The sequence below is a fragment of the Ochlerotatus camptorhynchus genome, unplaced genomic scaffold (assembly GCF_037179485.1).
Source record: "Ochlerotatus camptorhynchus isolate MF236.1 unplaced genomic scaffold, CSIRO-AGI_Acam_v1.1 ptg000222l, whole genome shotgun sequence".
In the NCBI taxonomy this organism is placed as follows: domain Eukaryota; kingdom Metazoa; phylum Arthropoda; class Insecta; order Diptera; family Culicidae; genus Ochlerotatus; species Ochlerotatus camptorhynchus.
In genome coordinates, this window is record NW_027040712.1 from 1,674,098 (window position 1) to 1,696,174 (window position 22,077).

Below are 22,077 nucleotides of genomic sequence, written 5' to 3' on the forward strand. Positions count from 1 at the left end.
AGTTAACTGCCTCCTGTCAAAGTTCATTCATCAGTAAATATTCATCTTAGCTTTCTTCAAATTGAATTCAACATTTCAAAACAGCGAAAAAAAATTTGGTAAGTATAGAGTTTAACATATCATCATACACCAATCGATCTCTTTGTCTCGTATCAACTAAAAATACACAGCTACCACATTGCTTTACGCTGGAATGCATGCAATGCGATTGTATCTTCAAATATTATTACTGCCGCACGGCCGTAGAATTCAAATCAAATTTGCATTCCGCTCACTCAAATTCGCTAAAACACAGGATATTCATAGACTGAGTAAAATTTTTCTCGGTTTTCCTCAAATGATGATTTTTCTCGATTTTGAGGAAAATCGAGGGAACTTTTGCTCAATCTAGGAGTATACCTGAAGACTGTTTTCATTGTTATTATAATTATTAATCAGTCTATAAGTAACCTGCTTTCTAGAGAATATGAGTAAATGGAACTCAAATTTGAGTATATCAATAAAGCAGTACACCATAGTTTTACAAGCACCTATTTAAAATATCCTTCTGATACGGATATGAACTTAGTTTAACAGAATAATTAGTATTCCTTAAGTAAAATCGCAGCAGTAGCGTCGAAATACACTGCTCGGGCAGAAACACCATGAAGCTCAAGTAGTGGTAAAGAAACGGTGGACGGAAAACGGCGAAAGTAAACAGTAAGTTCACTATGCTTTCAAGTACTGTGGTCGTAAGAATTCGAAGGTTCGAAGCAGCAGCATCAACACAATGCGAGGTACCTGACCTGCTAAACTGGTGTAGTGTGTAACCAGTATCCTGATTCACTGGTTCAGAAGTTATTAGTTAGAAAGTTTTTGATGATAAGGCCCAGTTAGGTCCAGGGGGATTGCCACCGTTTATTAGAACCCTAACCGATGAGTTTAGTTTCCGTCGGCGGGCACTCTCTAAAACTCATCGAGCCGGTACCCCATACACGGAACCCTTGGAGTCTTCATTCCTTGAAGGACGACACCCAACAAACCATCCGCGAACCTATGTAGGATGAGCCAAAGAAGCTAAGTCACACACAAAAACTGTGAGCCCAGTACCCACGATTCAGACTACGAAATATCCATCATCTTAGGTATAAGTTTGATAATTTATTCCCTTCTCCTCGTATGTACTAGCGAAGCTCTTACCCTCATTTATGTATTTACCTGAATAAACGTAACCCTAGCAGCCAGGCATGGAAAATCATTTGCATTCATTTCATACATTCATTTACATTCATTTGCCTCTAACTTTTTTCATCAACAGCATTTTGCAAAATGATGTATATAGCTTTTGTAGGTTTTGTTATTAGCTACAACTTTTGTTCATTTTTCAAATCTGTATCTCTTATGCATCACGAACTAGAGCGGGCAGAACTTGTTACTGTTTTTCAGTGAATGTAAAATACATTCACTGAAAATCAGTAGTGGCTTCTGTTCGCTCTGGTTCGTCATGCATAAGAGATACGAATTTGACTTGTTAACATAAGTTGTAGTTAATAACAAAACCTACAAAAGTTTTATGCATCATTTTGCGAAATGCTTTTCAAGAAAAAAGTTATAGGCAAATGAATGTAAATGAATGCATGAAATGAATGCAAATGATTTTCCATGCCTGCTAGCAGCACACTTGTCGCAAACGGCAACTCCTATGTGATTTATTCCGGTTACAACAAGTTGCCTCAATCTTTAGAGACGGAAGTGTATTGCGTGGGAAATTATGCTTAGTGGGACTAATACACATTACAACCTGATTGTAAAACTCAATTTTGTGACTGTTTTTGGACACGGTATCTCTGTTCGAAACATAATTAACAGTCAGAGTACTAAGGATGCAAAGTGCGTGACGATGCTGTGAACAAGCATGGTTCTCAATAACGGGACAGTCATGCAGTGTTGCAGCATCGTCATGCATTTTGCTCCCTTGATCTTCTGACTGATTAAATAAATAGTACCGTAAGACGGGGTGACATTGAAACTAGGAAGGCACATTGGGCCAAAATTGAAAAATGTTTATTGATGCAAATATCTTGAATACATTTACAGAAAATGATGTCTAGTATATGTTTCTTGAGCTTCTGGAGTAAAGTGGCAGCACAACAAGCTCCGCCATGTCTATGTTTGGGAAAATTTCACTTAGAACAATTTTCCCAGAATCTGGGTAGATTCTACTCATCAGAACAAAGCTACACACTACCAAAAAGTCATGTAAATTTCAGTGCCCTGAGACCGACACATGCAAGCGGCCCAAATGACAAGAATCAGTTGAAAGAAACGAGAAAATAAATTCAATCAATCGTACTGTTCGTCGAGTTGCGTATGTTTCGGTTTGGGAACACTTAATTTTACATATCATGTTTGTTTACGTTCCATAATTTACGTCAAAGATGGATTACGTCTCGTGTAGAAATAGTTATTTTTAAGTGTGTAGTTTACGCAGATTTTGACAACTCCAAGACTGGGTGTCATTTACCCAGTTACTGGGTAGATTCAAAATAGCGTGTACAAATATTTTAAATGAACGTTCACTTTTAGGGAAAAAAAAAATCAACACAGCAGTTCCATCGATTCGAGTGAGGCACCAAGCACCGACAGTTTTCTAAATAGGACACTGACCAGGAAGATCTCTACGGAGGAGAAGAACCCAATCTTCTAGAGGATTGTGTGGAATTGTTTTAACCAAACGGTAACAAGCAACGTCCAATATATTTTGTCTGGTTCTGTCTGGTTGACTACAGGGAACATTCAACAGGTGATCCAAGCACCGTAAGAACAAAAAACATTGATGAACATTAAGGAAGAAGCCGGGGATTCTAGTTAGAGACGTGCATTCAGAAGCTCCGGAGAGCACTCTTATAATCAAGAATCCTATTACCACCAATGCTATTCAACAACCAATCGCATGAAGGTCACTACTCGAAGCAACATGCATCCGCCAATCGTGGACATTACGAGTGCTACTATTTTGGGATAACGGTATCTTCGGTGGCAAATTGCAGTTAAAACGGAAAGCACTGCTGAGTCGTACGAGGACTACAAATACTATTCAAGCTATTACCAAGACTTCCAATCCGGTTTGGACACCAAGCGTATGACAACAAGGACGAGACTTTTCCACACTTGCCCGGGTGGAACCTATAAGCCTAATAGAGTCATATTTCTTGAGACTGCAGTCAACTGGAAATGAGAACCAGTTTCTTGAAAGGGAACAGCTCTAGGTCGGTATTGTCATAAATAGATATAACGTGTTGAAACTTCTGAAGTAAAGAGAGTAGTGTATTGTTTAATTGTGTTCTACGTGACCAGCCACTGGCTAAAAGTCAATTTATTAAAGAAAAAATGTGTTCAAGACCCAAATCATGTTCTTCAAAATCTATGATTTTAAACAAATAAAAACAGTTAATAATTTACTTTACATTCTTCTCCAGTTTAACTTCTCCAACAACAACAATAGCGGCCCTGGTAGTGTAGTGGTAAGTGTGTTTGCCTCTCACCCAAAAGGCCTGGGTTCAATCCCAGTTGGCACCGCCGGGATGGTCTGAGGCATAACATCACTCATCAAGCCTTCTTTCTAAAGGGAAGTAAAGCCGTTGGTCCCCGGTTCATGAGTTGATGGGTCGATAGGCAGGGTACAGGTGTGGGAGTTGGCTCTCTGGCGTCGGTAGAATTGGTATTCAGTACGGAAAACAAGATCGACGGAACCAAAAATCAGTCCGCATCGTGCTCTCTTGTCGTGCTGATCTATTTGCTTTTTTCTGAATGAGTGTTACTGCTACCTAAAGCTACAACAAATTTAAACAGCACTTTTCAGTGCTCAACCTGTAAAATTTCTACCTTGTTTGACTCTCATTTCTCTTCGATTCTTGTTTGAAGCCTACCAGAAGTAATCCTGCTTGGATATTGATTTTGAAAATTCCTCTTCGATCCTTCTGATTCTTATAGTAATCTGCTTGGAAGTCGAGGGCAATCTCTTGATCCCCCATCTGATGAAATTCAATTGAGCAATCAATTTGATACGTTTACGGATGACGAGAATGATCCATCATTCGAGCAAAATTCCACTAATACCCGGGTTAATGCCAAGAAGGTTTTCTGTTTGCGGTTGTCTTGAAAGGTCTACCCAGTGGTGAATCACTGGATCAGATCAAAGATGAAATGAGAAAATTACTTGGAGTTGAGCCTGTCCAAGTGATCAAAATGAAAATGAAATCTCGTCCTGGCGATTTACACAACGGGATTTCTAATGATTATTATTTAGTTCACTTCAAATCTAGTGAACTAAACAACCTTAAGGCCTTAGAAAAAGCTAGCCTTATGCTCCGAGTAAAGGGGGAACACTTCAGGAAAAATGGAGGAAATTTCTAAAACCTTACCCAGTGCCGTAAATGCCAGGGATGGGGCACTGAGCCAACATTACTACCTTTTTGCCGATGATAAAGTATAATGGATTGAAAGATGTCACTTTATCTATTGTAAAATGTTGTAATATACTGGTGTGATCAGAGATGTTATGCCTCAGAACATCCTGGCGGTGCCGTCTGGGATTGAACCCAGGCCTGCTGGGGTGAGAGGTAATCACGCTTACCATTACACCACTGGCGCCGCTATGATTAGATTTATGGATTACTAGGATTTTGTATGTAGGGGAAATGGATGTGATGTCAGCCTAAATGTTCCTAATTTGGGCCCATATATAATTTCAGCAATCGACTAAATTTTCAATAGCGACCAAACATATCCATTACTACTGTCCCAATGACGCGTTCATCTAGATATAATTGATAAATAGCAGATTTTCAGCGATGGGTCCAATCTTAGATCCTGAGGTCATTATTAGAGCCATTCCAATTATATATATATTTTTTTTAAATTTTGTCTGAAAATAACATTTGTTTTTTTAATGATCTCGAAATGCCTTTCCTGAAACTGATGGGTCTCATGACAAAAGCCGCCCAATAACGATCGATCCAACGGCTTTCGAAAATCTTCATATATCTGCAATTCAAGCAATATAAGCCTGCACATTAATCAACTATAATGTGATGTAAACTTATGCATATCCAACTTCCTAAAATTAATTGTATGCAATCTTGCACACAACGAAATCACATGTAGACGTCACTGCTGATGGGAAGCTTTTTATTGCTCATTTCAACTTTCCGTCTTGCACAGTTGAATCAAACTCATATTGGAGTTCCATTTACTCCACTTCGCAAAAACGTAGGTCACTCATAGACTGAGTAAATTTATACTCAAATTTGAGTAAATTTCACTCAAACATGAATGAAATTTGCTCATGTTTGAGTAAAGTATTACTCAGTCCACGTTTTTGCGAATTAGATTAAACGGATCTCAAATATGAGTTAGACTCAACGGCCGTGTGAATATATGATAAAACTTTGGATAAATGAAAAGAAAATGCTTGTGGTTATTAAGTTTCGTAAAGGATGCACTGTAAACAAAACTAACTCAGTTTCTGAAAATTAAACTAACAGAGTAGCAATTATGAAAATGCCTCAAAGACTCTACAACTTGGGTATCTGTGGAACGAGCTTGACGAGTAGATGTCAAAAATATATTTCCGGTCACAATTTTGGGATCCAATATAGTGGACCAAAGTCCCAGATGGCGACTTCCAGTTTATGAAAATGCCTAGAAGACCCTACAATATGGGTATCTATGGAAAGGGCTTAACATAAATGAGATGAAAATGCTTCTGGCTTTAAAGCTTCTTAAAGGATACACTGAAAACGAAACTAACTAAACAATGCAGTGCTGTGAAAAGCAGTAGGTATTGCCGTGTAAAATCAACAACAATCACACCTAGAACCAGTAGTGTTCGGGGAAAACTCAAAAACTCAAAACTCATGCATGAGTTTATGTGCCTATGAGTTTTGCCTTGCAAAATTCAACGTCGCAAAAATCACCGATGAATTTCAGGTTCAAAAATTCATTTTTTTTTATATATTGCCGCTATTTATTGTTATTACTATTTTGTTGTATTAGGGGTTGGAGAACTAACAAAACATGCATAACCATGGTATCAATTGACGTTTGAGTGGTTTTTATGAGTTTAAAGTTGGAATGATTTTTCGACGTTGTGAGTGTGAGTGCGTGAATATACACGAGAATCTCAAGTATGAATTTTGTTTAACACATTTGCACGTGAGTTTATTCTCGCAAGGAGACTAAATGAATGAGATTTGAGAATGATTTTCCGAACACTGCCTAGATCTAATAATCCAGCTGAGTTATTAATTTGAATTTGAAAACCTATGAAGATCGTTTCCATTTCAGATAGGCCCTTATGATTGTGAACGAAATTGAAGGTATACTTGAAGACCCTACAATATGGGTATCTATGAAATGGGCTTGACGAAAAGATGTCAAAAATCAATATCCGGTGTAGTTTTGAGATCCAATATGGCAGACCGAAAGTCAAGGTGGCGACTTCCGGTTTGTGAAAATGCTTTGAAGACTCTGCAATATGGGTATCTACGGAACGGGCTTGACGAGTAGATGTCAAAAATCGATATCGATGGCGACTAACGGTTTAAGGAAATGCCTTCCCCACAATATGAGTATCTACAGAAGTATCTTGACGAATAGATGCCAAAAATCTTTATCCGGTCAAACTTTGAGATCCAATATGGCGAACCGAAATCCAAGATGGCGGCTTCCGGTACATGAAAATACTTAGAATACCCTACAATATGAATATCTACAGAACAGACTTGACGCGTAGAAGTCAAAAACCGATGTCCGGTGTAGTTTTGAGATCCAATATGGCGGAACGAAATCCAAGATGGCGACTTTAGGTTTCTGAAAATGCCTCAAATACCCTACAATATGGGTATCTACGGAACGGGCTCGAAGAGTAGATGTCCAAAATCTATATCCAGTGAAATTTTTAGATCCAAAATGGCAGACCGAAATCCAAGATGGTGACAATATGGATACCTACGGAACAGGCTTGACGAGTTGATGTCATAAATCGATATCCGGTGCAATTTTGGATCCAATATAGCGGACCAAAATACAAGATGGCGAGTTTCGGTATGGTAAATTGCTTCTGACACTTAACAATCTAAGTAACAATACAACAAATATATTTTCGAAGCTGATTACTTATGGAATAACCATTATCTTCCACTCTGACTGAAGCTCACTATGTCTAAATTATATTAAACATTTTGAATGATCATTTTGTGGGGTAAGAAGTTGAAACTGTAATATATTCAAATGCTGATTGAACTTAATTTTTGAGATCCGTCCAAGCACTCTTTATATCAAGAGCAAATTTTCATTATGTCGTAAGTAACATTCGCACCAATCCGAGAAAAATAAAGTTTAGTTTTGATGACCGAAAAGTTATTCCTATTTTCAATTAAACTCGTATAATATCATAGTGATAGCAATGTTTAACATATTTAGCAGGGTTTTAATCATACAATTGCAAATCGCTAGCTTTCATGCTAAAAAACACTGGTTTTTGAGTCAAAAGTTATTATACGTCGTTTGGTGGCCCCTATTGTCAACTTAAGTCAAAGTTTATTTACCAGGATATTCGGGAGAATTATCAATTACGTCTCCTTACGTGCAGCCCATTCATCATTTTAGGACCACCGAAATCATCTTAGCAACAAACAGTTCGATTTATTCACTTTAATAATGAGAAAGCGAAACGACGAACGTACACTTTTCACGGGTTTCTCAGCGCTGTTACTTAAGGCAAACGGCATCTCCATAGAAATCGGGTGACTTGAGTAACATCGAAAACTATTTTGATCGGAAGGTGATTACGTCAAATAAATTTAAAAATGGGAATTGGTCCAATATTCGGACAGTATATAGTGTAATAGCAGGAGAATCGATTGACACTGATAGCTCGACTTTGTTTACCTTTGTTGCATTCGACGTAATGAAAACTTGCTCTTGATATACTCTTCTTTCAAATCGATTATTATCATTTCCCTTGTAATTTTTATCAGTCATTAAATTCTAACCTACACTTTTCGCATCTAGCTACATTGCACTGTTTCATTATAATTGTATCGTGGTCAAAGGAATTATGCATAAACCGTGAACTTGGAATGCCACAGCTATTACAAAAAAGCACCAATTTCAGACGCGGTATTCAGTAAATCGTGTACATTTAGAGAAGAAATTGTTTTCAAAATTAAACTCTTTTACATTTAAAATTGCTTTGTGGCCCTGAAAAGGGCCGATTGTTTGAATAGGTGATGCGAATCTACTTGGAGCTGGTGTACTTGGTGACGGCCTTGGTTCCTTCTGAGACGGCGTGCTTGGCCAACTCACCCGGCAACAGCAGACGGACAGCGGTTTGGATTTCACGGGAGGTGATCGTCGACCGTTTGTTGTACTGAGCCAGACGGGACGACTCAGCAGCGATACGCTCGAAGATGTCATTGACAAAGCTGTTCATGATGCTCATGGCCTTCGACGAGACTCCGGTGTCCGGGTGGACCTGCTTCAACACCTTGTAGATGTAGATGGCATAGCTTTCCTTCCTGCGTGTCTTCCTCTTCTTCTTGTCTCCCTTGACGATGACCTTCTGAGCCTTGCCGGACTTCTTTGCGGCCTTTCCACTGGTTTTCGGTGCCATTGTAGGTAAAGCTGTATGCTTGGGTAGAGAAAAAAAACTAATATTTTTCGACACAGACTGTCGTATCATTTCATACTCGTTGAACAGCAACCAACACTCCTCCCTTTTCAAGTATTTTGCTTTATATAGTGACAAAGGCGTAGCCAGGAGAGGGCAGGGGCAGCAACATTAAAGCATTCGGCAAAATGGCGTTCGGTCTATTGGCATTCGTCCAAATTCTCCTCAGTAAAAACAAATATCGACTCCCCCCCCAACCCCCTAGTTCAAATCCTGGCTACAGCCTTGTATTGTAAGGGTAGATCCCTCCTTGTATACATCAAATGCTACTCGACGCAGGTATAAGAAACCCCTGTGTCGTCTAAACGGCATAAGTACGATTTCAGCTTTCAGCTACTCGTTTCATTTTCACAGATCGTAGCCTACCCTACTACATCGAACCATGTCTGGCCGTGGCAAAGGAGGAAAAGTTAAGGGAAAGGCAAAGTCTCGCTCAAGCCGCGCCGGATTGCAGTTCCCAGTCGGTCGTATTCACCGTCTGCTCAGGAAGGGCAACTACGCCGAGCGCGTTGGTGCTGGTGCTCCCGTCTACTTGGCTGCCGTGATGGAATATCTGGCCGCTGAAGTTCTGGAGTTGGCAGGAAACGCCGCCCGTGACAACAAGAAGACCAGAATTATTCCACGTCACCTGCAGTTGGCCATTCGGAACGACGAGGAGTTGAACAAACTGCTGTCCGGAGTGACCATCGCTCAGGGTGGTGTCCTGCCAAACATCCAGGCCGTCCTGTTGCCCAAAAAGACCGAAAAGAAGGCTTAAATTAGATCGAAAACCAGCCCCAACATACAAAACCGTCCTTTTCAGGGCGACCACAACAGTTCGAAAAAGAGTTTATTTTATTGAAGCTTCATCCGGATATTAGATTTAATCACAGATTGCCCTGATTTCGAGATATTGGGATACAATTTCGAGGCTTATGCTAAAAAAGGAGTCGAAATAAGTGCAAAATGAATTCCTTATACTTAATCTGGCAATTTATAAGCATGATTGAAGATCAAAGAATATTTATTTAATAATCATTGATGCTGTAGAATGGCTACAATGCTGCTAGACTTCGTTTTGATTAGGTCTAATGTGAAACATTTATTGAAACTATTTGACAGTTTGAAGAGGAAATCTATTAATCTGACTCTAACTCTGAACCGTAGTTATGTTTTAAAGACTATCTGTTTACTACATTTCCATTTAATTTTCCAATATTAACGACCTACCCGGAATCAATGAATGTATATATCATTTTGTTATTAAACCAACGAGGGTTCAGCTATTGCGCCAGAAACACCTAAAAGCGTGTCATCGCGTTCAAACCAACATCCATGTGGTGATTATAATAATGATGGTGGTTCTTAGTTTGTATAAGTGAGTCAGTTTTCATATGGCATCTATTTGTATACTCTCAACCGTCGAATTCGAAAACTCGTTAACTGTATTCGTTTGCTTCAGCTGTTCATGTATTCGAGAAAGAAAATTTCAAACAAAGTGGTTTAGTTACCGTAAAGCGGGAGCAATTGATCGAACGAACAGTTGAAAATCGACTTGCTATTCGAAAATTAATTACTACATGATGATTTAAAGGCACGTTCTACCTACATTGCTCAAAGCGTTGGTCATACAAACGTTAATTAATCATACAATGCTTTGAAATGATCTTTAATAACTTTGAATGGAAGATAATAATCATATTTTATGCAGACATTATGTGAGTTGAAATGGTAATAAAATAACTGCAATAAATTTTGAATAACACCTATCAATCAAAATATTAAAAATTAAATTCGCCCCAAAGTGATATCATGAATTGTTTGATAAACATTAATTATAATAAAAGTTACGACAATTATTTGATAAAACATTCTATAAGGCAAAGTGGTAGAGGTAAGTTTACTTTTAAAACCAGTACTGGTGCACAGTTAGTTAGGATAAGTCTCTATAATAAAACTAAACTAACTAACTATGGCATCAATAAGAAATAAGCTGCAAACAAAGAAAATATTCTCATTGTTCTGTAAAACGTGTTCAATCTGTCCCCAGTTTACGGTACTGCATGAATAATAATGATAAGCATAGAAAATAACTGAACATCTCTTTTCTGAAAAATACGGTTTGTGACCCTCGTGAATCAATTTAGCGACGAGTATCTTTTCCTACTAAATATACAGTTAACCGTCGTTTCTCGTTTTCTGTATTCGTTTACTCTAGGCTATTCATGTATTCGTGAAAGAAAAATGGCACTACTTTCAAACAAAGCGATATATCTCCCGCACTAATGATGATCATGGGAATTCGCCGAAAATATAAACTCAACTCTTTTCTTTAAAATATGATTTGTGGCCCTGAAAAGGGCCGATTTTTTTTAAACAGTTGCGATCACTTTACACCAGATATAATTTAAGCACGTTCACCACGGATACGACGAGCCAGCTGGATGTCCTTTGGCATGATCGTGACACGCTTGGCATGGATGGCGCACAGATTCGTATCTTCGAACAGACCGACCAGATAGGCCTCGCTGGCTTCCTGCAGGGCCATGACGGCCGAGCTCTGGAAGCGCAAATCGGTCTTGAAGTCCTGAGCGATTTCACGGACCAGACGTTGAAAAGGCAACTTGCGGATAAGCAGTTCGGTTGACTTCTGGTAACGGCGGATCTCACGCAGAGCGACGGTTCCTGGCCGGTACCGATGAGGCTTCTTCACACCTCCGGTGGCTGGAGCACTCTTTCGAGCAGCCTTGGTGGCCAGCTGCTTGCGAGGAGCCTTTCCTCCGGTGGATTTACGAGCGGTCTGCTTGGTACGAGCCATTGCAAGTGTTGTTTGAAAGTCGGCAAGATACTGTCTATGAGGGGTCGACCTCGCTGACGGTTGCTTTTATAGTGTGCTCCTGCCTGTGTATAGTCAATTGTTACTGAGCACAAAAGGATGCTGCAAGAGCCTGGAAGGTATATAAGAGCAGTCGAGCTGGGGTAGAGATAAGTTTCATTTCATCTGTTCAGCACAGTTCAACCTATCAAGCTACAATGACTGGTCGCGGCAAGGGAGGCAAAGGTCTTGGAAAAGGAGGCGCCAAGCGTCATCGTAAGGTTCTTCGTGATAACATTCAGGGCATCACCAAGCCTGCCATCCGTCGACTGGCTCGCCGTGGAGGTGTCAAGCGAATCTCTGGCCTGATATATGAGGAAACCCGAGGTGTGCTGAAGGTGTTCCTAGAAAACGTGATCCGGGATGCCGTCACCTACACAGAACACGCCAAGCGCAAGACCGTTACGGCTATGGATGTCGTCTACGCTTTGAAGCGACAAGGACGCACTCTGTACGGTTTTGGAGGTTAAAAACCAACATCATCAACTCTGGCGAAAAACCGGCCCTTTTCAGGGCCACCAAGAATTTTACTAAAAGAGTTATGAATAGACATTTTGGATCAAACTTTGCCTCAAATTCTTATACAAACTTGACGCATAAGTGCTTCGTTTTTTGAGTGCACATCGACGAGATGCTTCATGTTTACCGGTAGTTTTCTATCAAGTTGTAAATAATTCACTTTAAGGGATTTACTTGCATTTTATTAAAAAAAAAACAGGGTAATTCGACACATCATTTCATATTGCAAATAGTTTACAGTATGTTCTTTTATAGGTCGATTATAATTCCATCGAAGTCAATTGTTTGCAAACTGAAGTGTTGTGTAGATTAAGCATTTGGTTCATTTTATGTAAAGGAATGTGCCCCCAAATCATCACGGCAGTGAATTTCTGAAGAAATGAGAGTTAAAAGTTAGTTAACTATTTTCTTGATGGCCAGAAACCATGACCAGCAGAGAACGTGTAGAATTTGAAAATTTCATTTCAACTCAAGATTGTCAACCTGAAGATGTATTTCAGTTTGTATACACTCAGCTACGTTTTGCTTGTTCGGTAATTTTTTACCGGAAATAATCGGTAAATTTAGTATATTACAGATTTTTCGGTAAACAAAAATTATTTCACCAATATTCGGTAAAATTTTAACGGAGTTTCGGTAGTTTGATTATAAATTTGATGAACTCTGTAAAACAAATACCGAACGAACTGTAAAATAAGCCAAAACGCCGAATTCGGTAAAAAAATACCGAACAAACCGTAAATCACAAGTAATTTTACCGAAATTTTGTACTATCAAACTTTCAAATCTGGAGAGGTTTTATTTACTTGTGAATAGTAAATAGTGCATCCGGAATCAAGTGCAAATAAAGTTTACAAAAATTACGATGGAGCAGGTAAGGATAAAAATTCTTGACCACGATCAATGGATCACCGACATATTTCGTGAGTAATTGTTTATTTAGCAAATCCAATTATTTTCCAGGCATTGTCAGCGATAGCGTGATTTGATTGCAGGTTATTTATCTAGACTGCATCACATAACATCGGGCTCTTACACATTTTGGCGTCAAATACATTTTTTATTGCACGTATCACAAGTGCAGTGACAATTTTCAAATTAAATAAAAACTGATAAATATTATTTCAAGACTTTTTGATTCAAATTAACTGAAAACGGTAGTAAAATTAAAAAAAAATAGTGGGAAAATCAGTTTTACAGAACAGTTTGGTAAAAAAATTACCAAATCACTCCGCAAAAAAGTACCGAATCGTTCGGTAATTTTGACAGCTCATCAAAAAATTGGTTTACCGAACGTTCGGTAGGCATTTCGTTTACCGAACTGATTACCGAACGTTCAGCTGTTGAAAGTTCGGTAAAAAATTACCGAGTACGGTAATAATTTCTGAGTGTGTATGGGTATGCAGCACAGAAGTTTGAATGTGTTAGTGGGAGTATGTTTTATATCATGGAAGATTCACATTTTGCTGGGTAGAGGAAGAGTGTTTTCCGTTTCATCGTAAATAGCAAATACAGTAAGGGCCTGATTTTGTCACTCTCTGCTTTGAAAATCTTGTCTAATATTCTACAAAACTCATGCGCTTTTTCAGTGGTCTTATTGCACCAAAGTATACCTTTAACATCCATCTTGAAGATGGATGAGAAAGATGTGGAATTATGGTTATGTGAAATTATTGAAATATAAAAGTCTGATGCACGAAGTAGGTGAATTGGTGCATTAATCAGGCTATCCACTGCCTGGAAAAACTTGGAAAAGCTCTACTAGGAGTATTATTTTACATTGGAAAACCTGGATTTCGCAAGAATCAAATTGCATTATCAGGTAATTTTTTAAGAAAATAATATAATGAAGCACGTCAGAGAACCTTCTCAGGAATTTTAAAATATTTCATCACTCGACCAAATTTATCTTCCTCGTTAGTTACTCTTATTGTTTGAGCATAATGATTATGGAGTGGATTTATCTTCCGTAGCAACATAAATTCATAGGCTGGAATAGTGTTTTTAAGGTACTAGGACATAGAAAATTTCTACAGATTTTAAACGTAGACAAGTTTTATTTCATTTTGGACCTAATGAATGCAAACTTGGCGACATTTTCAATAACCTGGTACAAAATTAAATATTCAAGACTACGGACATATAATGAATTGCAAGAACCCAGAATTCAAATAAATTAAGGGCGTTGCAAACGTTTAAAAGCGAATGAACTTTAGTGAACAGACTTTATTGAGAATTCAAATGATCTCTAGAAAAAAATTCAAGGGAATTCAGAGGATGAATTTTTAATAAAGTGAAATCTTTTAAAGAACTCCAGACTCCAGGAGAAACGTAAAGAGAATTCAAAGGTTGTTCTTAGTAGAATTTCTAAGGAAATCTTGAGTATGATTCATAGCAAATGTTCAAGACAATTCTTTGGAGTAGTTCAAGTCAATTACAAAGAGCATTTAAAGAGAGTTCTGACTAAAACTGCAAAGTAATTTTGAGGAGATTTTTCTTAGATTTTTTTTGATTTACATTTTAAATAGCAGTATTTCTAGGTTAGTATTGGGTACCAATTACTCGTGGCGGGCTCGAGGTTAATAGGTAACAATTTCAATTGGAAGGATCTAGGTAGGAAACTGGTTTCTGAAGCCTCCTTCAGATACTACTCTTGGACGGTTGACCAAATCCTGGCTGGGCAGGGGCAAGTAGCACATGAACAGGAGGATAATAAGACTGGGACACAATGGCGGGAAATTGTTTGGAAAGGAGGGGATAGTCACATCAAACTCTAACATCAGACAAACAAAGGAATTCGTAGATCGCTTGCATGTAGGGAAGATCACGTGTTCCCAATACATCTCTTACTTCACGGAAGGGTTGTCTACCTCGGGCCACTAGGGTATCCAATAGTCGTGCTCTGGAGGCGTCATTACCCGGGCAATACCAAACTGCGTGATCGATGTCATCATAACCGGTTCTGCACCTACATATATTGCTGTCAACGAGGTTTATTCTATAGAGATGTGCGTCTAGCGAGTAGTGGTTGGACATAAGTCTTGACATCACTCGAATGAATCCCCGACTTACATCCAGACCTTTGAACCACGCTCTCGAAGAAACATTTTAATAATGGAATGTAACCACCGCCCAAGAGAATTATTTGTCCAATCGTTTTGCCAACTTAAAAGAGAAATTCTAAGGAAACTAAAGATTATTCTGAAATTCAATGAAAATTCTGAGGATCATTCCAAAAGTACTATTAGGAGTATTTCAAAGAAGTTTTGAGAAAAGCGTATAAGAAATTTCTAATAAGTGTTCAAAGGAATACTATGGAGAGTTTCAAGGTTGTTCCTGTAATCATCTTTAGTAAACGCGATCCTACGGAATTCTGAAGACCATTTGAAGGAATTCACGAAACAACACAAAGATAATTCCAACCGGAATATAGAGGGAATACCAAAGATTGTTCCATGGGAATTTTAAAAGAATATTTAGTGAATACTGAGGAGCAATATGTTCAGGAGAATTATTTGGGGAATTCCACAACAAGTTTCGATGTTTTCGATGTTCAGGACTTATAAAATGTGAGTTCTCAGACCAATATTCTGGACATTAAGAAACATCCAAGATTCTGGCTTATAAAAACGCGATGATTCAAAACTTTGACTAACATGCAAAATGCCGTATTGCAGAGTGAAATGAAAATAAATAAATTATCCAGGATTCCATTTGTTTTAAAATTTCTGGCACTTTAAAAGTTTCTAAGGTCTTTAGCATGGACAAAATTTCAACACATTTAGTTTTTGCAATTTGTTGTATCTAAAACAATGTAAAATTTGCGATAATTCGAACTTACTGGCATAACTTATAGACTCTTCGAAATATATTTCTTTTGTATGAAATATTACAACCTTACTCAAGATTTTGTGCTTCTCTATTTCGATAAAAACCCACGTAAAATGATGTTATGATAAATAAATATGACATTGAAAAACATTATACAGTATTTCTAAGAAGAATTATACTATTAAAAATTCAGTGATAAATTAATTAAACACTATACTACTATCGCGCTTCCACTAAACAGAAATTTGTGAGTCTGAGTGGAGACTTCCGATGTCAAAATCTCCGCTGATGTCCTGGAAAAGTAAGAAACTCAAGTGATACCAGTGAAAACATCAGCATCAGCATTCAGTCACATGCAGTTTACAAAACAGTCAGGTTCAATGAGTCATTTCCATATGAATATGAACATGAACAATTCACTACCTCGTGAGAGTCTGAATGATTAGGAAGTAAACGAGTCACTCACAGTAGAGCACTCATTCAGTAGCTCAGTTAAAATGTTTATTCTTCCATGATGGTACCCAAGCCTTATTTTGAGTGACTGAGCCTACATTTTCTATGGAAAAATTCCTCAATTACATACTGTGTGAGCGAAGGCAAGCGGCGTGAGTCACCTGTTCGTGAGTGACTGAATGTGTTTGAAAGTTCTTTCATTGCCTTGTTCTTAACCGTTTGATACATACGGTCAGGATAGAGCGATGAATTGAATAGAACAGTGCTTTCACACTCAGCCTAAGTAGTAAATAATTTTACACTCTGGCAGTTGAGTTTTTGACATAGGTACCAAAAAACATACAGCTTTCCCCGAAGAACGCGTTACCCACTGAGTTGCACCAACCGCTTTGTCTCGGTGGGTTTTCAACCAAGCGCTCTGATCGGAGACGAACCAGCCCAGGGCTGAAAGTCTCCTTAATAAAGATATAAAAAAGCGCTTTGTTTTTCTGCGAGTGACTACCCGAGCAGAGAATGAAAACAAAGTGAAAAGTAAATTTGATATTTTTAGATAAGCGATCGTGATCACATGTTTTGCCTACCGTGTGATCGAGTTAACAATAATCATAACAAAAATGAGATCAAAATGGTATATGAAGAATATTAAAGAGATAACAAATCATATTTTTTTGATAACAAATCCATGTGTACGTTTTGATATTAGTAATTTAGGTAATAATAAACAAAATAAGCAATCAATATGTTATTATAACTATGGTAGGAAAAATAAAAATAAGACTTAATTAGTTATTATTTTGATATCATGATATCATATGTAGTAATCTGAATGTATTTAAATCTATTGGTTGATTTCTAGATTCAAAATCAAAAAATGTTTTCAATAAAGTGCAAATGTATATTAAAGATCAAACTGGAATTAATCATCCAGTGGTACAAATTACAAAAAAGTATATAATGAATCGCTTTTGTCATTATAGACCAATAACAAAAGTTAAAATATGACGAACGATTGAAGTTTATTAGGTCCAATAGCATAGAAATAGACGATGTAAAGTTTTTTAATTTAGAGTTTCGTTTTCAAGACAAATTAAAGTGAAATTATATTCAATATAGGGCATACAAATCATGTAAAAATTAGTCCACGATGACTCTTGTATTATTATTTATGATGAGTTCCTTCGCATCGAACAATTTCTAACAGACATGAATGACGATTTTTATTTTGTTGGGAGAGAACTGATACTTAATGAGATTTATGACAATATCTTCAAATATGCGCTAAGAAATCGACTAAGCCTACGAAAGTTAAAGAACAATATTCGACAATGTATTAGTATAAGTATTACAGACGAACAGGACGAAATCAATTTTATATCGATTTGTAAATTCAATTCGCAGGTAGATTAATTTTAATAAATGATGTAAAACAAGAATGTTAAAATCATATTGTCTTTGTGATGTTCATAAAGAAAACAGCAAGCGTCCTGATTAACTCGTAAGAAGAATAAAATAAAAATAAATGTAGATTTCAGTGATAAATGTGGATGATCTTTTTATAAAATATCAAATTCTGTTTTTAATTATAAATATTTTTTTAAATATCAAAATAATATAAAATTATGAATTCCACCTAAATTGAAACATAGCATATCAAAATATGCTATCAACATGATTTCAAAAACAAAATAAGATATCATTTTGATAGTATTTTGAACTCCAACTTTGCTCAGGTAGTTCTCCATTGACCCTACTCACATACAAAAGATCAGACCGACTGGTTGAAACCCCGCCGAGAAAAAGCGGTGGGTGCAACTCAGTGGGTAACGCGTTCTTCGGGGATAGCGATAACGTTTTATAAAAAAAAAATTGGTTTTGGCACTTGAGCTATTGTTTTACCAATAATAGCCTGTCTTTGAAAATTTTATAAAAAATGATTCTTCAAACCCCTGGAAATTGTCCATGAAAAACCTGGAAAACTCAGGGAAAATTATTTATAAAAGTAGAGACCCTGATTTGGCACCAGGTTTCAAACATTGGCGTAACCACCGGGTGGCTAAGGGGAGCTGTAGGATTAATGTAGCCCCCTCTAAAAGTGCTAATATAATTAATTATTTTCCTTATATGGGTCACTCCAGCTCAAGCGGGTACAGAATTTAAAAGAGTTGTTGTCGATGTCGCCGATTTTAGCCAAACTTGGCCAAAACGCTTGTTTTGGCTTTCGGACAAAGCGTCTTTTTTATTTTGCTCTAAAGTGCCTAGATCGTTCTGGGTTACAACCATGGATATCCGAGATTTTTAAAAATTTCAAATTTCAGAAGAGATTACTCCACAACCAAATAAGCTATTCGTTATATTGGAACGTCAATTTTAAGGTTTTTTTAATATAATTTTTATAAGTGTACCCATATTTTGGTTTTGTTTAAGTTACTACAGTAAACAGACTGATTACCAGCAGGTATCCAAACTGTCAAAAAGTTGTCTATTTTCACCATGAACGGGATTTTTTATTTCTTTATATTTTGGGCTCAAATTTTCACCACACTTTGGAAAACTCTTCTACTAGATGTGTTTTCGAGGGCAAATGATTTGGACTAATAGTTTTTGAGACATGTGTCCAGATGAGTGAGTGGTAGTTTTGAGCTTTTGTGGTGGAAAAGCAATGCTATTTAATATTTTGAATTCCTTCCCGCCGATGGCACTAAAATATTTAAATTATCATAACTAGCTCGTCATTTATTTACTTCTGTAAATAATTCAATTGTGGTGTTAGAAGTGAAAAATACGTTCCAATGGGAAACAGCCAAAATGTTGTGCTTTAGAAGTACGCTGAAATCAGATAGATTAGCAGGTATATAAAATTTAAATATGGATGACAGCTGGTACTTGAATTATCTCAAAAAAACTCTTAATTGAATTTTTTTTTTTATTTTTTTCGATACACTCTCACGAGCATGAATGCTTTTTTATTATAGTGATAAAGAAAAATTAACCTGTATTTTTAGTTTATTTTTTAAATACACTTGCCATTTATGAACGTAACTGTCATATTTTTCTGCTACGCATTTGAAATAGCTGCAGACTTATATTTATGTCTAAGTATTAGTATTTATTTTTAGGCTTGCACGCATACAAGTGGACGAACCTGCACTTATTCGTGTTCATTTAGAGAAATAAAAACAAAACAAGTAGTAAGTTGTGTTAGTGCTCAGAAGACAAAATTTGCCTGGGACATAAGAAGCGGTGTATTTTCAACGTTCAACGGGAGCACTTTAAAACATATTTCACTACACTTGGCTGGTAGCAAACAGATGTTTATGTTAAACCGAATCGCAAGTATCTAAAATAAGAACCATCCTCTGGTAGTGAAAATAGGCCATTTTTTGACAATTTGGATACCTGACGGTAAACAGTCTGTTTACTGTAGTTACTTTAACAAAAACAAAATGTGGGTACACTTATAAGAATCTACATTAAGTTGTCGAGAGAGTATTTTCTCCTACCGTATGGGGGTATATTACTGGTTAATTTCCAATTAGGTTTGATATTGGAATTTGAGGGCTTTGCATCTCCCCTTACTTAACCAGCTTGATAATAATATCGAAAAATTCTACTCAAGGATATGCGCTGGTAACTATTCTCTATTCTCAAACTTTTTTACTGGATCTCCCTATTATGGTTTTTACTCCTACTATGCCTTTCTCAAGGCCCTACTTTGTACTATTAATAAACTTATTCAGTCGATCATACTTAAACTATTTTTTTTTTGAATATTGTCGACTCCAGTGCCTAAAACCGGGATTTTATCATAAATTAAGCATGAGGCAAAAATTTTCAATTGCTTTAGGTGTAAAAACTAACACGACGCGTCCTTCAGCGCTATAGTTGTGTAACATGAAAATAATCATTTTGCATTTAATCCTCAAAATCATCCACACCAAGATGAAGACAAGTATTACTATTGGCAACAATGTTCGGAGGCGAACCAGCCTCAGGCTGAAAGCCGCCCTAATAAAGAAAACTTAACGTATTGCAACAAAGGAGGCAATAATGAACATACAGCCACGAATGAAGCAAAATAATGCATGAAAATACTCCTTTTGCTACAAGGTCAATCATTGACCTGTCATTGACGAAAAATGAATGAGATTTTGACGAAGGCCTGCCGGTGATAATCTACGCAGCTCCGGTGTGGGAATCATGTGCACAGACTCATAAGAACAAAATTCAGGTCGCTCAGAATAAAGTGCTGAGGATGTTCCTTGATATTTCCTTCTACACAAGAATTTCAGACCTCCACCGAACGTTGCAAAATTAGGTTTGATTTTTTCTACATAAAGTCTAGATTTGTGCAGGCATGCAACACACCAGAACTGCTTTGATAAACAATTTGTATATATGTAGTTAGTTCTGCGTATATTGCAAACATACGTAAGTTGTAATTTTAAATTGTATTTTTATGTCTCCTTTTATCCAATTTGAAACAAATCCATCAAGATGTTCATTCTCTACACAGGCCTCAGGAAGGCCATAGGGTACTTGAGTGAACCCAAGTCAGCTGATGCCTCTATATTGACCTAGAGGTAAATTGATCCGATCGCTATTGAAGAAATCCCTGAAAGCAACAGACGTCACCCACTGTCTACCCTAGCTTCGGTGGGAGGGGGAGAGTAAAGGATAATTAGCCTCAATACTTAGCCGGCATTCAACTAAAATCACTAATTACTATATCACGATTTTTCTTCATTATTGGGTTCGTCACTTCCCCGAGTTGAAGTCATTTCGCTCTGTTTCGCCCAACAGACTTGCTTTTTTTTTCTTGATTTGTTTTCCGTTCGGAGTACCAATGCTACCGACGCCAAGGAGGCAGCTTTCACACCTGGACCCTACCTATCAATCCATTAACTCATAGACCGGTGACTAACGGCATTACTTCCTTTCCGAAGGAAGGCGTGGTCATACAACTGGCTTGAAGTTCCTATTTGAATTTTAAAAATCCGATGGAGACGCACGGTGCATCGTACAATTGGCTTGTTGTTTGAGTTTGAATTTTCAAATCCGATGGAGACGCACGGTTGACACTGGGACCTCCACTTACGAATCAAACCGGGGGTTCAAAAATCGAAGCAGTACAGAAAACAAGTCTCGTTATTTGAGATTTACTTCGTAACCACATTTAAAAAATGTTGTCACCCACAATATGGGTATTTGCAGAATCGGGGACTGGATTTTTTTTTAATTCTTTATTAAAGAGATTTTTAGCCTTAGGCTAGTTCATCTCTAATCGGGGACTGGAAATTTATGTCTGAATTCATTTTCAAATCCAATATGGCGGCTTCACGTTACATAAAAACTGAAAAAATACTATCAAATTAAGGTATTCTAGGAATCGGGAGGCGTGTAGGGACTGGACATTCCAGCAACTTCCGGTTACAGAAAAACTGAAACATAGAAAATGTCCCCATACAAATAAGATATTGCACTGGTAAAACGGAAAACAAACCCCTTTAAAATAAACGATTGTACCATTAACAAAGGAATTTTGTCCATAAAAAAGGAATTTGTATCCGTAAATAAAAAAAAAAATGTGTACCCATAAATAAATCATCGCCCAACAAACAATTTGAGCTGAATAAAAACTGAATAAGCTATTTTTTAGCTGAAGAAGCATATGATTGCCTGAATAGGTACTTATTCAGCTTGCAATGTT

General features: G+C 37.3%; 4 protein-coding genes across 4 annotated transcripts in view; 2 read left to right on the plus strand and 2 right to left on the minus strand.

Moving 5' to 3' along the window:
• Nucleotides 1-8,241: 8,241 nt before the first annotated feature.
• Nucleotides 8,242-8,674, minus strand: LOC135703804 (histone H2B-like). Its single transcript, XM_065225128.1, has one exon. The coding sequence runs from the start codon at nt 8,654-8,656 to the stop codon at nt 8,282-8,284; it is 375 nt and encodes a 124-aa protein (XP_065081200.1). The 5' UTR covers nt 8,657-8,674; the 3' UTR covers nt 8,242-8,281.
• A 366-nt stretch (nt 8,675-9,040) lies between these two features.
• LOC135703837 (histone H2A) lies at nt 9,041-9,513 on the plus strand. Its single transcript, XM_065225163.1, has one exon. The coding sequence runs from the start codon at nt 9,096-9,098 to the stop codon at nt 9,468-9,470; it is 375 nt and encodes a 124-aa protein (XP_065081235.1). The 5' UTR covers nt 9,041-9,095; the 3' UTR covers nt 9,471-9,513.
• Nucleotides 9,514-11,054: 1,541 nt separating this feature from the next.
• Nucleotides 11,055-22,077, minus strand: part of LOC135703788 (uncharacterized) — a 29,321-nt gene continuing 18,298 nt past the window's right edge. Inside the window, exon 2 of the mRNA XM_065225112.1 lies at nt 11,055-11,563. Within this exon, the coding sequence (XP_065081184.1) occupies nt 11,100-11,563 (464 nt within the window). The 3' untranslated portion in view covers nt 11,055-11,099. The remainder of the gene's footprint in view (nt 11,564-22,077) is intronic.
• Nucleotides 11,695-12,063, plus strand: LOC135703916 (histone H4). Its single transcript, XM_065225285.1, has one exon. The coding sequence runs from the start codon at nt 11,726-11,728 to the stop codon at nt 12,035-12,037; it is 312 nt and encodes a 103-aa protein (XP_065081357.1). The 5' UTR covers nt 11,695-11,725; the 3' UTR covers nt 12,038-12,063.

Coding starts and splice junctions, on each gene's coding strand:
- LOC135703804 (XM_065225128.1), bottom strand. CDS start 8,656: ATGGCACCGAAAACCAGTGGAAAGGCCGCAAAGAAGTCCGGCAAGGCT.
- LOC135703837 (XM_065225163.1), top strand. CDS start 9,096: ATGTCTGGCCGTGGCAAAGGAGGAAAAGTTAAGGGAAAGGCAAAGTCT.
- LOC135703916 (XM_065225285.1), top strand. CDS start 11,726: ATGACTGGTCGCGGCAAGGGAGGCAAAGGTCTTGGAAAAGGAGGCGCC.